Source organism: Urtica dioica, chromosome 6, assembly GCF_054948205.1.
Source record: "Urtica dioica subsp. dioica isolate 48M chromosome 6, U.dioica_male_clone48M_v1_H2, whole genome shotgun sequence".
NCBI lineage: Eukaryota > Viridiplantae > Streptophyta > Magnoliopsida > Rosales > Urticaceae > Urtica > Urtica dioica.
Genome location: NC_142761.1, coordinates 40,491,458 through 40,510,039, shown reverse-complemented (window position 1 = coordinate 40,510,039; position 18,582 = coordinate 40,491,458). Strand labels below are relative to the sequence as shown.

The window sequence follows — 18,582 nt, the reverse complement described above, 5'->3', positions numbered from 1 at the left end:
AGGAACCGAAGACCTCCTTCATATTTGATTTCAAGAAGGGAAGTCTGACGAGGATGGAGAACGCAAAGATCGCCGTGATCTCATTCGCGACGGTTCCTCCGAGGTCGGCACTACTTCTTCTGCGTCATCGTCATCGAACACCTCCCAGGTTGGGAGTGCTGAGGAGATTGTTTTGGACGACATGGTAATGGTAGAGCAGCGACGAATCAGTCATTCTTACAGCGGAGTCGATCTCCGAGTTCCCGAAGATGGCGTGTCTCTGATCATCGATGACGATACCTGGTCCTGTGTCATTGTTCCTGCTCTCATTTTGGTTCTTTGTATCAATGGCGTTGATTCTTGGAGTATGTTCTGACACTGTTCTTCTTAGCGTACTCAAAGTGTTCGACAAAATGCCTCTGAGAAATTTTTTTCTCAAAACGAGATCGGTTCTTCACAAAGTCAATTCATTTCTTCATTCATACGATCGAGGTCTTCTCCGATATCCAAGTTCAATCCAAGATGAACTTTCGGGAAAGTTCATCTTGCGGGGGTGTATTAGAGATCAAATATTTCATAGGTGTCGTTTATGTCTATTAAACGATAAGCACGATATGTTGTTTTTCTTTTATTTCTTTCATTGTATTTTCCTTTATTTCCTTAATGTCTCATGGCTATATAAAACCTTATACTTGTACTTTTCTCATTAGATTGGAATAAACATTTTCACTCTCAATCATTCAAGATGAGAGTTAGTTTTTCCCCAACTCTCAAATCCAATTTCTATCTATCCTAACCTAGATATGTAATACTACTCTATAGTTATTAATGTCTTACGAAACAAGTTTTTAATGTCATAAATTGCTGCGTACATTGTACTGACGACAATTTTGAAATACGACAAATTAATAATTAATTCATTGTATTATATGTCAATAATAATCAATAATAGTTGAGTTTATGTTAAAAATTGATACCATTTGAATACTATTTTATGGGATGTAGCGTGTATTTTGAATTTATTTGTTGTCTTAATTAGGTAGCATTTGAGAACTATTTTATCATAATAATAAATAAATAAAGAAAAATATTTTGTATTTTAGATTTGGAGGCATATTTATTTTTTATTTTTTAAAATTATATTTTATTATAGGATTTTTATCGATATATTGATCGGTAGTCGATATATCATCGGTATCATCGCTAGTCGGTATTAAAATTATTATTGGATATCCATCGATATATCTGTCGGTAGTCGATATATTAGTAAAATTAGAACCTCGATATTGGTACCGATATCGATATTTTAATCATTTGGTCCCATCGTAGGTGATTGTGGGGCCCACACCTAATATCTCCTCCCACTGATGCATCAGCCAAATGAAAATATCAATTCTCTTTATACTAAGGCAAACAGGGTTTCGAGCTTTCCATCTCCTAGAAGAAGCATCTTCGAACAGTCTTTATTTTGCTAGTTGAGGATACATGTTTAACTTGATCCGCATTCCATATTTATATTGGTTTGATGATCGAGTTTGACAATATGCAGAAATAGCTCTCCTTCACTATGCTCTTGATGGACCTGTGCGAACCCAATATGATTTGGCAAACACCAAATTCCATAGAGAATAGGCTAGATTTAGGGCCTCAAGACTAGTTTTTGGTGAATGTTTTTCAAAGGACGAAGTTTTACACCAACCCTCATCACATAGAAAGAAAATTAGGGATTATACTAAAATTATAACTATTTATCAATATAAATAACTGTGTTTATTGACAAAGTAAGACTTGATCATAGTTTTGAAATTAGAGCTGATTGATGAATTTGGTTTTTATTTTTTTATTTTTTTTATTTTTTATTTTTATAATAGTCATAGTTTGAGTATAATCTAAAAAAATTACGTGTTATACTTGTTATGGGCACCGTAGATTTTTGGATATTTTCAAATTTAAAATTGCATTCTAACCAATGTTTAGATAATTTTTATTATTATTAGCCACACATCATGATTATCTGACGAAAAAAGACTAACTTACCCTCTTATTAATTCATGCCGAGTGTCAAATATTCGTTTTTTTTAAAGCGGAAAAAATAAGTTAAATAGCATCTTTTAATTACGCGATTTGCATGGCTGATATTAAGGCTTCACGTGCCAACCGATCCTACAATTTAAAAAAGAAGCTGAACGTCAAAGCAATTCATCACATAAAAATCGTAGAAAAAAATTAAGCTGTGAAGAACCAGTATTAATGATAATGAACTTTGTATGAAATCAGAAAATACTTACGAAAGAGATAATCATGTACTCATTAACAAAAATTAATGATTATTAATTCTGCCAAAAAAAAAAAAGAATCTTGAAACAAGTAAATTATTAATTATTATTACTGGTTATTAACAGTCATTACTAATTATTAATGGTGAATATTTCAAAAAAAAAACCCAAAAAATAAAATGAGCGCAAGGTAATTTTTTTTAATCCACAAGTTTTTATTTAGACTCGCAAGCTTTTTTTTTTTTTTTTTTTTTTTTTTTTTTTTTTTTTTTTTTTTTTGCTCTTATGAATGTTAAAATAACTTAAAAACGCTTATGGAATCATATATATATATATATATATATATATATATATATATATATATATATATATATACACGTACGTAGGGAGAGAGGTATATTGACCATCAATACAATGCTTAGGTGGTTGAAAGTGAAAAAACGTAAACATGATTGCTTTCATTACTGACCATATTAATCTAATGTGCATTTGCAAATTTATTTAGCTTCAACGGATTCAAAGTCATGATAATATATGTGAGAAGCTTGGAGACTTATAGTCACAGTAAGAAATCAAAAACTAAAATCAAAAGAAACTTTAACGAATCCAGTCTGTGAGAGAGATAGACTAGCGAACGTGAAAAAGAGAGAGGAGAGAGAGATAGAGAACGTGAGATTCTTAGATCGGCTCCACCGTGTGTGTTACACGAAGTTAAGATCGACTTTCGTGGTATTAATCTTTAATGTAACTACGGTTTTCCTCCGCCATTTAAGTGAGGGTTTATTAATATATTTTCCCGTGGTTCCACCCACGGTTCTTAAAAAAAAAAAAAGAGATTTTAAACAATAAATTATTATTTTTTATTTCGAAATTAAATTTAATCAGCTAATTAATAAGTGTAATAAAAGTATAAATTATTTGCCATATCAGCTTGTTGGTTATTTATTTAATATTTATTAAATTTTGATTATAATAAAATTTTAACGTTTGAATGAGTTAGTTGTTGATAAAACTTGGGTTCAGCGGTTATATAGCCCAATAGAATTTAAGCTTTTGCAAAATAGCCATAGTTTATCAACTATAAACAGACTAGCCCAAGTAAGATTAATCTAGGCTGGATTAAATTTAATCCCAACGAACTATAAAGACAGAATATAAGTTTTATGAAGGCTGGATTAAAATTAATCGAGGCAGGATTACAAATCGTAGTACTCTTAATTGGCTATTTTACTATAGCTAATGAAACTATGGCTATTTTGCAAAAGCCATAATTTGAATAGACTATTTCATACCGTTTTTCCATAAAACTTTTTAATTTACCTAGGATTTATTTAGACCGTTTAAATGAAATTGATGAGTTCAAATTCTCCATCAAACAAACAGACGCGCTTAGACTATGAAGGGTATCATTTCACTAAAATCCAAGATATAATGATATTTTTTCAATAATTTTTTTTTTTTTTTTTTTTTTTCAATCGTAAAGAAAGTATCTTATTTTATTTGGGATATTTTTTTGGGGCTAGGATTGGTCTTCGTTTTATGACTATCGAAACCCGTACCACGTGGCGTGTCGACAGAGCTTTCAAAAAAAAAAAAAAAAAACTTGGAAAATCTCCATATTTATAGTTTTATACTCTCTCTGCTCTCTCTCTTTTATCTCCCAAAACAGAAAATGGATCACCTGACTGTAATTCGGAGCTCCGTGGCTTCGAGATCCGTTATCCACGCCAAGCTCCCATTTCCGGATAGTCTCAGCCGTGGAAATTTCCCGGCGGTCCCGTTCCTCGCCAGGCGCGACCGGATATCTCGCTCGCTCGGTCTCCGCCGACCGTCGCCGATCATCTCCGCCGTCGGAGTCTCGTCTTCCCCGATCAAGTAAGAATTCGTTCGTTTACGTAATGTGATCGTGTGGTCAATCGTTCTTCCATGCCTGGCCATACGCATTGAGTTTTTGCTGTCTGTGATGGTTTCTCTTTTGGTATTGGCTCAGTCTTTTGCGTTGTTTCCCTGTTATCTTTGCTATTAAACAAATCTGGATTAGTGATGTGAAGTGAAAACTACAACGTTCATAGTAGACGATAAAGAATGAGAGTCATGAAGAAATGTTTCCTTCTCTTCTTGATCTGGTTTCTCTCTCACTATGGTGTGATCATATAGCTTTCTAGGACAGGTTCTGGAAGATTCGTATGGAAATATATGTAGTTTTAACTTTTATTTATTTTTTTTTCTGTTTTTCTGCGAGTGAGTGTGATTTTTTACTGTTGATGATTAGATTTAGAATAGAAATAAATTCATTTGAGCTATAAATTAGACAGTTTTACGCCGGAATTTTGGTGTTACTACTGCAATATCAGTACATTATCATTTTGTAATGTATAAACTCTGCGAAAGAGTTTTTCGGAACCTGGAAAAGTAGTGCCAAAATTCTCTCTCTCTCTTTTTTTTTTTTCTATAGAGCGGAGGAGAAGGACATGAAGTCGAAATCCGGGCGTGATAAAGCGAAATTAAATATACGGCTCAATCACCAGGTTAATTATGGAGAGCATGTTGTTATTTCGGGATCGGCAAAGGAAATGGGCTCATGGTCGAAGGATGTGCCAATGAATTGGACCGAGAATGGGTGGGTGTTGAATCTGGAGTTTGACGGGGACACGCGTGCCGAGTTCAAGTTTGTTATCGTCTCTAACGACGAGAGCAAGCGGTGGGAAAATGGTGATAACCGAGTCGTGAAGCTGCCCAAACGAGGGACTTATGAAGTCATTTGTCACTGGGACAGAACAGGGGAGAATTTGGGTTTGTCGGCATCGGACGAATTGGAGGATGTTGGTGCAAATGGGTCTACCGCTACCACCGCTGAAATTACAGAAGAGTCTGGGGTGGTTACAAGTCCTTTCGTGGGTCAATGGCAAGGAAAAGCTGCCTCTTTCATGAGGTCAAATGAACACCGAGATCATGAGTCAGCAAGAAAATGGGATACCTCAGGTCTTGAAGGGTTAGCTTTAAAATTGGTCGAAGGTGATCGAAATGCGAGAAATTGGTGGAGAAAGGTATTACGATCGATTTTAATTTTGTCATGGCTTGTGAGATTTATACTGTCACGTTTAAAAGTTTATTGTTTATTTTATTATTAATTATATTCGTGTCCTTGTTGAAGCTTGAAATCGTACGCGAATTTCTGGGTGAAAGCCTGAGAACGGAAGATCGCCTCGATGCACTCATATACTCTGCCATCTATTTGAAGGTCTTCTTCATGTTTACTCTTGCTTGTTTTTATTCAGTTGTATCTCCGGTGCATTTCTGACTTCTTCCTTTTTTTAAAAAAAGTGGATAAACACAGGGCAAATCGCATGCTTTGAAGATGGAGGTCATCACCGGCCCAACAGGCATGCTGAGATTTCCAGGCTAATATTTCGTGAAATAGAACGAATTTCATCTCAGAAAGATGCTTCACTTCAGGTGATTCTAATTTCTGTTTGCGTGGGTTTCGAGATTGTATTCTATTTGATGTTCCATCGTGGTGATATCCGTTTTAAAGTTAGTTACAAGAATCTATGTTGAAAATGGTCTGTTAATAGCTTCTACGCTCCTTTTACTGCTATTCTCGAATGATTCCGAATTTTGTACCACTGCTCATTCTGAAATCAGGATGCATTATTCACCAGAAATAATCTGATTGCGAAAGATTTATAAGCAAATATTAGACATGCTAGTGAGGGTAGATCCTAGAAGAAATGAGAACCTTCCCATCCTTTGCTTACAATTTTTTTAATAGAACTAGAATACTTTATTTAATCGAAAGGGGGTCTGGTTAAAGCCGAGAGCACCCTGAAAAACTATTATTCTGAGAGCACGGGATCCCCGAAACCCCCAAACCGCTCACAAAGCAAACACGCCAGCCCTGGGAGGTCCAGGGATAACCAGCCTCACTTGCAAATTTGATCCTATTGTTATTCAATTGTTCGCATAAACTAATAATTTTGCATTGTACATCAGGAAATACTTGTTATACGCAAGATACATCCATGCCTGCCATCTTTCAAGGCAGAATTTACAGCATCTGTACCTTTAACACGAATAAGAGATATTGCTCACCGAAACGATATTCCTCATGATCTCAAGGTTATATCCGTTGCAAAATTCCTTGTTTCTTTTTCTGTTTAGTGCAATCAACCATGAGTTTAGCTAACATTTTTATTCATCACAGCAAGAGATTAAGCATACAATACAAAACAAACTTCACCGAAATGCTGGACCTGAAGATTTGGTTTCTACAGAAGCAATGCTTGCCAGAATAACCAAAAACCCGGGAGAATACAATGACGCATTTGTAGACCAGTTTAGGATATTCCATCGTGAACTCAAAGATTTCTTCAATGCTGGAAGGTTTGGGAAAAATATAGATATTATTTATTTCTATCTAATTTCTTGAATTTGTTGATCCTTGCAAACTTATTTTGACATCATACCTTTCTCGACTTCTGGTTTTTGGATGTTATACTTATGTCATCCATGCAATTTCTTGATCAGAAGACCAGGTAGAATTAAGGTTTCATCATGTTTCAAACAAGTCCAAACTTTATCTTAATGAATGTGGGTATTAGACCTACTTTAAGATATATTAGGATCAGTATTGCTATAACTATATCCTCTAGGTATAATTTAATTTCCGATTGCTGTTTTATACACATGTCCATAGTCATTAATGTCTGATCGCTCTCCAAATCATGTCCTTCTAATGTTAAATCCTGTTAATTACCATATTCAAGCCTAAGGTTACTGAACTTAAAAAAAAAAAAAAAAAAAGAATTACTGAACCTACTATATACCTGTTGTATTGCAAGGGATTGGCCGATTTGGCAAGGGATTGGCCCAGTGCTCTGTAATTTTCGTTCTTTTCGGGTTTATGTTTCCCAGTTTTGAACTCCTTGTATTGGTACTCGGCTATGCCGTTTTAAAGTATTAATAAAGTCCCGTTGTTTCTTTTAAAAAAAACTACATACCTGTTGTATTGCTTATGCGCTGCAACATTAACTTAGATGATTACATTTTACTTTCCATCATTCCTCTTATTTTGATTGAAAATCATGTTTAACAATTGAATATGCACAAAGTTTGATGGTGTTCTCGTGATTTTATTACGACAAACTTCTTGTATAATAATCAAGATTCCTATCATTATTAACAAAGAAAATCTGTTGTAGCTAAATCTATCAAGGTCATGAAACTGGCAAGTTCATTTTCGGCATTATTTTTTTCTTCGAGAGCTGTAAAACTTGAATTGGCTGCTTATTTATGATTTTTACTATTCAGCCTTGCCGAACAGCTTGAATCCATCAAAGAATCTTTGGATGAGCGAGGCCTTTCAGCGCTTTCGTTGTTTTTGGAGAATAAAAAGGTAAATCTGTGTTATTTATGCTCTTGGCGGGCTGAATATATGAGTTAAAGTAAAGTAAGATGATTATCCATTCTTTTTCACCCTTCTTATGCATGTGTAGCTTCCTATGTCTTCTTCGCCCCACTCACAAAGAAAGGGGGTGGGAGATTCTAATTTCCCCCCATAACTCAAGTATTTAAACTTAGTCAAGAAAAAATGTAACTTATGTGTAGATTTGGATCTTCATGTGCCTTGGATTATCATACGTTTTCAATAAAATGTAACACACTGATCTAATTGTTTTAATAATTGTCTGTACATCTCCAGAAATTGGATGCGATGGACGGATCAAGTAAAGATGCAGAAAATAAGATACGCGATCTATTGTTCCAAACCATGCAATCACTGGATTCTCTAAGAGGAATAATTGCAAAGGGTCTTGAAAGTGGCCTTAGAAATGATGCTTCTGATGCTGCTATAGCAATGCGTCAGAAGGTTAGATTTATTTATTTATTTTTTGAAGTTGAAACTACCATAAGCTTATTGAAACCTACTAATTATGTTTTTTATGGTTGTTCTTTCCTTTCTCCCTTCCTTGTCTTTTTGCTATCGGTTGAGAGCACAGTGGCGTCTCTGTGAGATTGGGCTAGAAGATTATTCATTTGTTATTTTAAGCAGGTAATTTTGGCCGTGATATATTTTTTTTCTTTTTCTAACTCGGGAAGACCTCTTGGCTGCTTCCGGTGGGGTTTTATCACTACAAATTTACTTTATGAACCTATATGACGGAAAGTTCAATAAACAGATATTTGTTTGCGAACTGTGTTAATTAAGACTCTGTCCACTTGCATATTAGGATGTCTCGGATTGTAAAATACGTGGACCTGTTAAAACTGCTTATCTAGTGCACTTATCTTACCAGTGAGAACTATATTGTTACTTGGTTATTAAGATAATATCTAGTGTTCCATGGAGTATTAACATTGCTAATATTCTCAGATTCCTAAATGCACTTGAAGCTATCGGAGGTGTTAATTGGCTGGTGGAAAATGTGAAGTCACAGAATGTAAGTTTATGGAATGATCCACTTGGGGCTTTAGTTGCCGGGATTAATCAGGTCGGGTTATCTGGATGGAAGTCCGACGAATGTGCTGCTATAGAAAATGAGTTACTTGCCTGGAAAGAGAGAGGACTCTCAGACAAGGAAGGTACTTTGCTCTTCTTTCTTGGTTTAGTCCATGCGTCATTGGCATTTTTTTTTTGGAGGTTTTGATTGGCATATCGTGTGGTTCACAAGCTAAACTAAAATGTGCCATTTTCTTTTCTGAAGGCAGTGAAGATGGCAGAATAATCTGGGCATTAAGGCTCAAAGCGACTCTTGATAGAGCTAGGAGGCTCACTGAAGAATATTCTGAAGCACTTCTTCTTCTATTTCCTAAAAAAGTTGAGGTCAGTTTTTTTTTTTGGTTTGAAGTGCTGATTAGAAATTTATCGAAAAACTTATATGACCTACTGTACATCTTGCACTAGTGGTTTTGGGCAATGCGATTTTCTAGGTTATTTTTATGTTTTTTTTAACAAAAAATTGGCTACGTAAACCACCTAAACTATAGGAATTGTAAATTAGCCAACCTTTGGTAAATACTTTGTAAATAGCCAACTTGCATACGTGGCAGCCTATTAACTACTTATTTTACATGTTTGGCTTGATTAAATAAGTCTTTTACTAATCTGTTAATAAGTTAACTTGGCTATTTACAAGAAATTAACGAAAGGTGGGCTATATCTCAATTCACTATAACCGTGTGGATATATAACTTAATAACCCTTATTTTCCATGGTTTTCACAGATGCTTGGAAAAGCTTTTGGTATTCCTGAGAACAGTGTCAGGACATATGCTGAAGCGGAGATTCGTGCTGGGTATAATATTTCTCACACCTTGTCAGCTTAAACAGTGTATTATACAACAGGCTTTAACTTCACAAACCGTATCAATGTGGGTATCGAAAGTGTGTTTCAAAACCTCCTTTATTCTTAGCTCACTTTACTTCTTTCTATATGATATGCATGAAAAGTTACTTCTTTCTTAGTTGCTTATCAGAATATAAAATTAGATATTTTAAGAGATGCATTGGAAAGTGATTTAAACTCTTTATTTATGCTAAACAGCCATATAGCCACCCAATTTCTTTTGCCACAAACTGAATGCGGATCAACCTCTAAACCTTTTTCCCCCTTTCCACCAACGAAACCCCAAGTAAAAAATAGCATTAATGGTGTATTTCACTTAAGCTTTTTGCTTACACATCCTCAGCTCTGTAAAATGAAACTAGCTATGAAACAGCTCTTAGAATAACACCAGGCATGCCCAGCTCATTCAAGAAAATTACACAATATTTCTAAAACAAGTTTGGTGGTAAAATATTCCACCGTTTGCACATACCCTGGCACGACATGGGTTTCACTTTTGTTTGTAGTCACTGTTTCTATATTGACATTAGTACTTTACACATCGTCTTGGTTATATCCAATAGATATTGTTCTGAAAATTTCTCTTTGCTCCTTCAATAGGGTAATTTTTCAGGTTTCGAAACTGTGCACCCTTTTCTTGAAAGCCGTTAGAACGACACTTGGTTCCCAGGGCTGGGATGTTCTTGTTCCAGGAGCCGCTGGAGGAACATTGGTTCAGGTATCTTCAAATGCTTTTCCTGAATATGAAAAACAATGAGCACTAGATATTGGTTCTTAAATATAGTGAAATTTATTGTATTATAACTGTTTTTGCATTAGTTTTACGTCTACGTTTCAGTTAGGAAAGACATCAAAAGGAAACCAGAATGTCACATATTCAATGGGCTCGAGTTACTAATCGATGGTTTACCAATCTATAAAATTGTCCTTCCCCTGTTGTCTTTTTGCTTAATTTATGCAAGTCCTTTTAGAAAATTTTAGATTCTGAATGCGCAAACCCCAGTCCCTAAAGTTTCACAATTTCAGAATGCTAGTGTGTAAAATCTGCTTTTTCGATTGTCGGAGAACCAATGATATTGATCACATATACGACATTATTTTTCAAATTTCAGGTTGATAGGATTGTCCCTGGCTCAATACCATCCTCAGTGAAAGGCCCAATTGTTCTGCTGGTCAATAGAGCTGATGGAGACGAGGAGGTTCTATTCTAACTAAATACACTTTCATTCACTCGTATATGATTTTCTGTATATGACTTCTCACGGGAAGATATGTTTGGCAGGTAACAGCGGCAGGAAGTAACATAGTGGGAGTTATTCTTTTGCAAGAGCTACCTCACTTATCTCATCTCGGTGTTAGGGCTCGGCAGGTAAGTCTCAAATCACTTCCGTGGCGTTTTTATGAACAAATCCTCACACGTGGTAATCGCTTTTTTTTTTTTTTTTTCAGGAAAAGGTTGTCTTTGTAACATGCGAAGATGATGACAAAGTCGCCGACGCTAAGAAGCACATCGGAAATTATGTCAGGTTATTTCTGGGAAACTTAAACTTATTTTTTCAATGTGATAGTATGGATTTCCTTTTTTTTTTTTTGTTTACAAAATTCGATTCTTTCAAATGTGTCATATGTGGAACTTCCAAGGCTGGAGGCATCACCAACTGGAGTCAAGTTTTATCAGTCATCGTCTGATATAAACGACAACTCTGCAGTCAAGTCTCTTTTGGGCAATGACTCATCAGCCAGCGAAGCCCTCAAACCTAAAACTGTTCCTTGGTCTTCCACAAAAGCCTCTCGCCCCAGTCAGGTGCGATCTTTTTACGTATATCTGAATTCTAGAGCCAAAACACATAGCACGCAAATGCTTGTGAACTGTGCTTAGATTTCATTTATTACTTATGTGAATATATATATATATATATATATATATATATATATATATATTTATGGCTGTGTTACTAATTAGGATTCAAGCGGTGGAGTTCTATTGCTTGTGGATGCAAAGCCCGAGACTTCAGGCGCCAAGGCGGCTGCCTGTGGTCTTTTAGCTTCTTTGGCAGCATCATCCAATAAAGGTAACCTTTTGTTTTTATAATAGGATGAAATAATCGATTCCTTGAGAAATGACAAAAACGAAAAAAATCTATCAAGTTATATTTTTTACGAAAAATTGGCTACGTAAGCCACCTAAACTATATGAATTGTAAATTAGCCAACCTTTGGTAAATAATTTGTAAATAGCCAACTTGCATACGTGGCAGCCTATTAACTACCTAAAATATATGTTTGGTTGTGTTAAATAAGGCTTTTATTAATTTGTTAATAAGTTTACTTGGCTATTTACAAGAAATTAACCAAAGGTGGGCTATATCTCAATCCATTATATCCGTGTGGCTATATAACTAAATAACCCTATTTTTTATATATACTATTTTCTATTTCTTGTGGGTAGGTCATGAATAAATCATTATAGGTTTATAGGTTTCTTTTAGCGCCTTGTACTTGACTTTTTCTCCTCCGTGATGAGATAGTGTGACTAGGACGTTCCCGCACATATATATGTATATATAAATATATACATATTTATATATACACAAGGATTGTTTATATTGAGTAAGGGAGTACAATATCACACATACCTAGAAATGCCATGTTTTAGCTGCTGTTGTTTGGTCATATTTCAGTAACTTGATTAAGACAGACTATATACACGAAAAGGTTTATATTGATTTCCTGAATATGGTCTGTCTCTGTTTTTATTTATTTATTATTTTTTAATATGAGCAGTTTACAACGACCAAGGAGTCCCTGCATCGTTCCGCGTCCCCGAAGGAGCAGTAATACCATTTGGCTCAATGGAGTCGGCATTAGAGAAAAGCAACTTGACGAAGACATTCAGATCCTCTTTGGAGAAGATTGAGACGGAAAAACCCGAAGGCGGCGAGCTCGACGATCTCTGCACCCAACTCCAGGAACTGGTTTCTTCGTTGAACCCCCCGAAAGACGTCATCGACAGCATCGAGAAGATATTCCCCGGGAACGCGCGGCTAATCGTCCGATCGAGCGCCAACGTCGAGGACTTGGCGGGTCTATCGGCCGCGGGGCTCTATGACTCGATCCCGAACGTGAGCACTTCGAGCCCGAAAATCCTATCCAACGCGATCGCTCGCGTATGGGCTTCACTGTACACCCGGCGAGCGGTTTTAAGCCGCCGAGCCGCGAAAGTCCCTCAATCGGAAGCTTCGATGGCGATCTTAGTTCAGGAAATGCTTTCGCCGGAGCTCTCGTTCGTACTCCACACGCAGAGCCCGACAGAGCGAGACGAGAGCCTCGTCGAGGCCGAAATCGCCTCGGGCCTCGGAGAGACTCTGGCCTCGGGGACCCGAGGCACGGCCTGGAGGCTCTCGGCCGGGAAGTTCGACGGGACCGTGAGGACAATGTCGTTCGCGAACTTCAGCGAGGAGATGCGGGTCCGCTCCGTGGGGCCCGCCGACGGAGAGGTCGTCCGTTTGACCGTTGACTATTCCAAGAGGCCGTTGACTGTCGACCCGACGTTTCGTCGAGAGCTGGGCCGGCGGCTCTGCTCCGTTGGGTTCCTTCTCGAGCAGAAGTTCGGGTGCCCGCAAGATGTGGAAGGGTGCCTTGTCGGCGAAGATATCTTCATCGTTCAGACCCGTCCCCAACCCCTATAATTCCAATAATAATACCTTTACGTAATTAGGGATGGGTCTATCGGATAATAAGTGCGGTATATTTTTACGCGTATATCTCGGACGAACATGCAATGTAGGAAATATTCGTAGAAAACATTGAGTGTAATTGAAGTATTAGTAAGGCTTTTTATTGCTTGAAGTCGAATGAAGTATATAATTTCAGTACACCCGAGCAAGGATTTGAATATTGTTACCGGTACCATACCTGGACTCGGATTTTGCTGGGTCCCCGGGACATACCCTTGGTTTACCGGGTATTCAGTGATGGTAAGGAAAAACGGTGCCCGATGAACTTACAGTTACCGGACATGGTTTACCGACAAATAGTAGATTGGGTATCAAGTGAACAAATATTTATATAAAAAAAAATACTTATATATGTATCTATATTAATAACAATATTAAGATAAATTATATATATTATATTATATGTATATATAGAATTATAATTTTTTAAAGCTAAATAATCACATATGCTGTGTTTTTATTTTATTTTATGTATAATGAGTAATCATGGATAAATAATTAGATCAAATTTTTAAGAGTTTACAACAAAAGAAATAAAGAGAACATTTAATTATATGTATCTTAAAAAGTTTATTGCAATATATGTATTATATCTTTAAAAGTTTAATTACATGTATGTCTATTTGTTTTGCCAAAAATGTCAAAGGGAAGATTGTTGAATCCTTAGTGGCAAGGTTTAGTTTGGTAAAACAACGATCGCCTCGACGATCGGCTTCGAAGGCTACGAGAAGTGGCTTTGATATCACGGGTTAGAGAGAGAGAGAATTACTATTATTAATAACAAGATTCAAAAATCAAACAAAAATGCTGATTATAATGTATAATTTTCAAATTTTAAACAGATTCTAATATTCAATTAACAAGGGGAAAAAACTGGAAATCAGGAAAAATACCCTATGATGCCGCGTCATGCCATGTCACTATTTTAACTATTTCCTTAAAATTTATCGAATGTCGGTTATTTATTCTCTAAGTTTAGATGACTTAATTGCCTAATATTTTGATTATGAACAAAAGCTATAAAAAGCTAAGAAATCACATCTTAACCGGTGGTGGTTGTGAATGTCCTTTCTTTGAAGATAATATTAGTGGAGAGAAGTTAAAAAAACATATCAACCTTTCTTTCTGAACCCAAAAGACACTTGCATAACCTTTGCAATGTTCACCGCTCAATTTATTTATTTTTTTTCTTCTTCCTCTGTATTTGTCTGCACATCATTCTACAACTTTGGTCTCAATTAGAGTAATTACGCGATTTCCATTTGCAAGATATTTCGAGGTCCCTTTGCACCCAATAGAACAATTTAGAAAGCCAACTGTTCTTACAGAGCTTGAAGACAGGAAAACAAACAGTCTTAAGAAATTCATGTGTAACAAAAATCAGTAAGATCAAATGCTTAAATTGTTATCAACCATTTACAACCATGTTCTCCAAAAGTGGAAATCGTTAACAATATAAAAAGCTGATGCATTAGGAGTTGTAATCAGGTACAATTAATTCCTTTCAGAATATGTTACTCCGACTCGAAAAATTATAATCCTTAACATGTGCTAAATAAGTAAAAATACAAGTTCATAACCACGGCCTATGGCAAGGTTATTTTACAAGTGCTTCATTTGAGCCTCATCACATGAATCTTCTTCAAAATGTTCCGTGTTATATAATCAGGAACCACACCATCACAGATCATATCCTTGAGAAGCTTGAGAGCAACATCTATTTGTCCCGTCTTTATGTAGCATTCGACCAGAGTGTGGTATGAAACGATATTCGGCAGAAATGGCATTTTATCAAACACCTCCTTGGCCTTCTCCATCTCACCTTGTAGGCAATACCCATTTATTAATGTGTTATAAGTAATCAAATCTGGCTTCGAACCATTCTGAATCATTGCTTCAAACAATTGTTGAGCCTTATCCATCATCCCATCTCTAGCAAAGCCATCGATGAGAATACTTACAGTCATGATATCTGGGATGATCTTTCGTGTCGCCATCTTGTCAAACAACCTCATGGCTCCTTCCATATTGTTCGTACGACACAACCCACATAACAAAGAGTTGTATGTCATAATGTTTGGTCTTAGGTCTCTTCGCATCATCATCTCGAACACAGCCAAAGCGTCTTTTGTCCTTCCAACCTTGGAGAAAGCATCGACTAAGATAGAGTATGTTATTACATTCGGCGATACACCTTGATCCTTCATTTTGTCAAACAGCTCTTTGGCTTCTCTCCATAAGCCCGACTTGCACAACCCGTAGATCAAAGAACTGTATGTGTAGACGTTGGGCTTGAGACCCATTTTTGTCATTACTTCAAGATTATCCAGCGCTTCTTTGGCTCTTCCATTTCTGGCAAGGGCATCCAACATAGTATTGAAAGCGATGATGTTGGGGAGGATTCCAGAATCGACCATCTTCTCGATGAACAGATTTGCTTCTTCCACTCGGCCAGCTTTGCACAACGCATCAATCAGAGAAGTGAATGTGACAACATCAGGCCTCATACCTTGTGCTGGCATCGTCTTAAACAGTGCTATCGCTTCATCGATTTTCTCATATTTGCAAAGCGAATCAATGACAATATTGTAGGTATGAACATCCCGAGAAACTCCATCATTATCCATGTCAGCTAGAAGTTTATGGACTTCTTCCAAGCGGCCAGATTTGCATAATCCATTAATCAGTGAGTTATAGCTAACAACATCGGGCTTAAGACCGCGGCTGGTCAGGTCCCGAAACAAGCTCAGTGCCGCCTCAGTTCGTCTTTCTTTACAAAGGCCGTCGATGAGAGCACTAAAACAGTACAAATTCAGTTTGATCCCTTCAACTTTAAGGATTCGCTTAAGAAGACCGATTGCCTTTTGGGTCTCTCCGGCCTTACAAAACCCATTGATGATGGTCCCATATGTTGCCTCGTCGCACAACTCTTTCTGTTGCTTGACCATCTTCTCGAACAAATCCATCGCCTCAGCCATAGAACCTTCCTTACAAAGCCCGTCGAGAAGAGTATTCATGGTGAACGAATTAGGACGAATCCCGCTTTTAATGGCCACAGAGAGAACTGAGAAGCCTGACTTCGCACTGTTTGACCTCCCAAAACACTTAGCAACGATGGTCAGAGTACAAACATCGGGTTGGAAATCGGACCCACGAAACTTGACGAGGTGTGAGTACATAGAAACCACAGTGGAGAACTGATTCATCTTCGACATTGAATCAATCAATTGATTGAAACTCCAAACAGAGGGCATGGGTCTCATATCAGACATGTCATTGAAGAGACGCAGAGCTTCGCCTATAGATAAGTCTCGAGATTTGCACCGAGTTTGGACCAATTTCTCATATTCAGCTGTACTACTAGCAGAAGCATAGCTACAAGAACGAAAATGAGCAAAACTAGAGAAGATTGAACAATTACCAGAGGATCTTCTGCTCAGCATTTGGAAATTCATCTTCTTAGAACGGATTTTCTTCTTCTTCTTTTTTTCGATTTCGCATCCGCAGGTCCTCGACAAACCGCCCTATTTTCTTTCCTACTTTGTTTTGTTTTCTAGTTCAGTTCATTCTTTTTTATATTTTCTTTAGTTTAAACTTTAATTTTTGTAACGAAGTCATAGAATATCAACTCCACATTTTGTACGGAAATTACAAATTTGGATATGTTTAGTATTTTTCAATTTATCATAATGATAAAAATTGTTTCATTTACCCTTACAGGTAAAATAATATTATTTTAGCTCAATATGATAAAGAACAAACTGTTTAAAATAACATTATGGTTACCTTAACTAAAACTATAGTTTAAATATACAATATTTAAAAATACAGTCCTAATTACCCGTCAACTTATTTATATATTGTAAATTAACTTGAAAGTTTTCTTAAATAATATATTAAATCGACATTTTTCTTAAATAAAATTGACATGCGGAGTGAGATGTATTTTTTGGAACTCTATTGAATTTGTTCTTTTGACCTTTATTACTTTTCTCGCCTGGCTATTTCGGAAGGCTTGAAGAAAGCTCGTTTTGAAGGTGATGATTCAATCGGATTGCGAGATGGTGGTGACCAAGACGATTCCAAAAATCGATGTTGGCCTTGTTATTTCAGATATACTTGCTGTTTTTGCCTCCTCTAGTTTTTGTGAAGTGGAGTTTATGTTCATAACTTGTAATATATTAACTTGTTAAAAAAAAATAATAAACTCTCAGTCTTGACTTTGATGTACCTTGAGTTAAAAGATGAGGCTTTGATGGAAATGCCGGATTAATTTTAGGGGTCTATGAACCCACTGTTTCTCTAAGAAAAAAAATTACAACTTTGGTGTGTAAAGATTTCAATATGACCAATATTAATCTCTAATCGTTCGCCTCATACTCCTATTTCTATTTTTACTTTTTAAAAAAATAAAAATAAAACTCTTATTTTGAATCGGCCGTGGTCGTGGAGTACTCACAAACTACGGTCTCCTCGACTATCAGCTTTGAAGGCTACAAGAAGCGGCTCAATATTTCGTTCTCCGACTCCAACTATGGCTTCGGTGGACTTGGCCTCCGCTCCCTAAGCCGGTCCCATATCGAGTCGCTCCTACAGATCGACTAATACGTCCTCTCGAAGTCAAGCCTCTTCGTCTTCCGCCGCAATATAGAGATCAAAACTTGCTTCTCGCCTCTATCCCACCGATCCTCTGCCTCGTCGCCGTCTCTGCCGTCGCATACTCATGCTATAAAAAAGGAGAGCGCAAGGAGTTGTTATCCCGATTTGGCTTTGATATCACTGTTGGGGATGATTCTCTCATATAACCATATTAATGCGGAAAATTAATTAATTACGCTAATCATTAGCTAATTAATTAATTGATTATATGATAAGATCTAGATTTACGTTAATTAATTTTATACGATAACATATATGTCAAACAACCGATTTAAGAGTAAACGAATACTTACATTGATTTTCGGTTCAGCTACAGAACGCTCTTATACCAATCGCGTACTCCTTGCGTCGTCTTGATGAAAGACTCGAGGATGACACCTTAGTCTTCCGAAACGTAATCTCCGAGACGAATAAGAAAGATGAGTGGACACAGTCTTTATCTCATTAGATCACAAAACTAGGTGTTTCGAGATCTCGCTCTTATTTTACTAAGAATGGAAACGAATTTCCGAGGGGAAGGAGAGGCAGAAGTGCACGGCCAAGGGAGGCTAGAATGCACGAATTTTTTCACAAATTAATTGCTTA

At 36.6% G+C, this 18,582-nt stretch overlaps 2 protein-coding genes across 3 annotated transcripts; one reads left to right on the top strand and one right to left on the bottom strand.

Annotated features, from left to right (window-relative positions):
- The first annotated feature begins 3,891 nt into the window (after positions 1-3,891).
- Positions 3,892-13,513, top strand: PWD (chloroplastidic phosphoglucan, water dikinase (ATGWD3)). The gene is made up of 19 exons (XM_089616747.1): positions 3,892-4,130; positions 4,711-5,302; positions 5,410-5,496; positions 5,580-5,711; positions 6,249-6,374; positions 6,460-6,638; positions 7,566-7,650; positions 7,957-8,124; positions 8,255-8,307; positions 8,629-8,837; positions 8,960-9,078; positions 9,480-9,550; positions 10,202-10,319; positions 10,714-10,800; positions 10,884-10,970; positions 11,051-11,127; positions 11,243-11,405; positions 11,565-11,673; positions 12,386-13,513. The coding sequence occupies exons 1-19, from the start codon at positions 3,928-3,930 to the stop codon at positions 13,288-13,290; spliced, it is 3,570 nt and encodes a 1,189-aa protein (XP_089472873.1). The 5' UTR covers positions 3,892-3,927; the 3' UTR covers positions 13,291-13,513.
- A 1,186-nt stretch (positions 13,514-14,699) lies between these two features.
- On the bottom strand, positions 14,700-16,897 carry LOC149394138 (uncharacterized). Of its 2 annotated transcripts, XM_089618368.1 has the most exons (2): positions 15,300-16,897; positions 14,700-15,160 (listed from the first exon to the last, which is right to left on the bottom strand). In XM_089618368.1, the coding sequence occupies exons 1-2, from the start codon at positions 16,791-16,793 to the stop codon at positions 15,071-15,073; spliced, it is 1,584 nt and encodes a 527-aa protein (XP_089474494.1). In that variant the 5' UTR covers positions 16,794-16,897; the 3' UTR covers positions 14,700-15,070. The 2 variants fall into 2 exon arrangements, with proteins under 2 accessions (XP_089474494.1, XP_089474493.1); XM_089618367.1 differs by having other exon boundaries at positions 14,700-16,897.
- Between the last annotated feature and the right edge of the window lie 1,685 nt (positions 16,898-18,582).

Bases quoted from the DNA above. Each gene is read 5' to 3' on its own strand.
- PWD (XM_089616747.1), top strand. From the start codon at position 3,928: ATGGATCACCTGACTGTAATTCGGAGCTCCGTGGCTTCGAGATCCGTT. The intron at 5,712-6,248 runs GTGATTCTAATT...ATTGTACATCAG, and splicing joins AGAAAGATGCTTCACTTCAG to GAAATACTTGTTATACGCAA. The intron at 10,320-10,713 runs GTATCTTCAAAT...TTCAAATTTCAG, and splicing joins CTGGAGGAACATTGGTTCAG to GTTGATAGGATTGTCCCTGG.
- LOC149394138 (XM_089618367.1), bottom strand. From the start codon at position 16,793: ATGAATTTCCAAATGCTGAGCAGAAGATCCTCTGGTAATTGTTCAATC.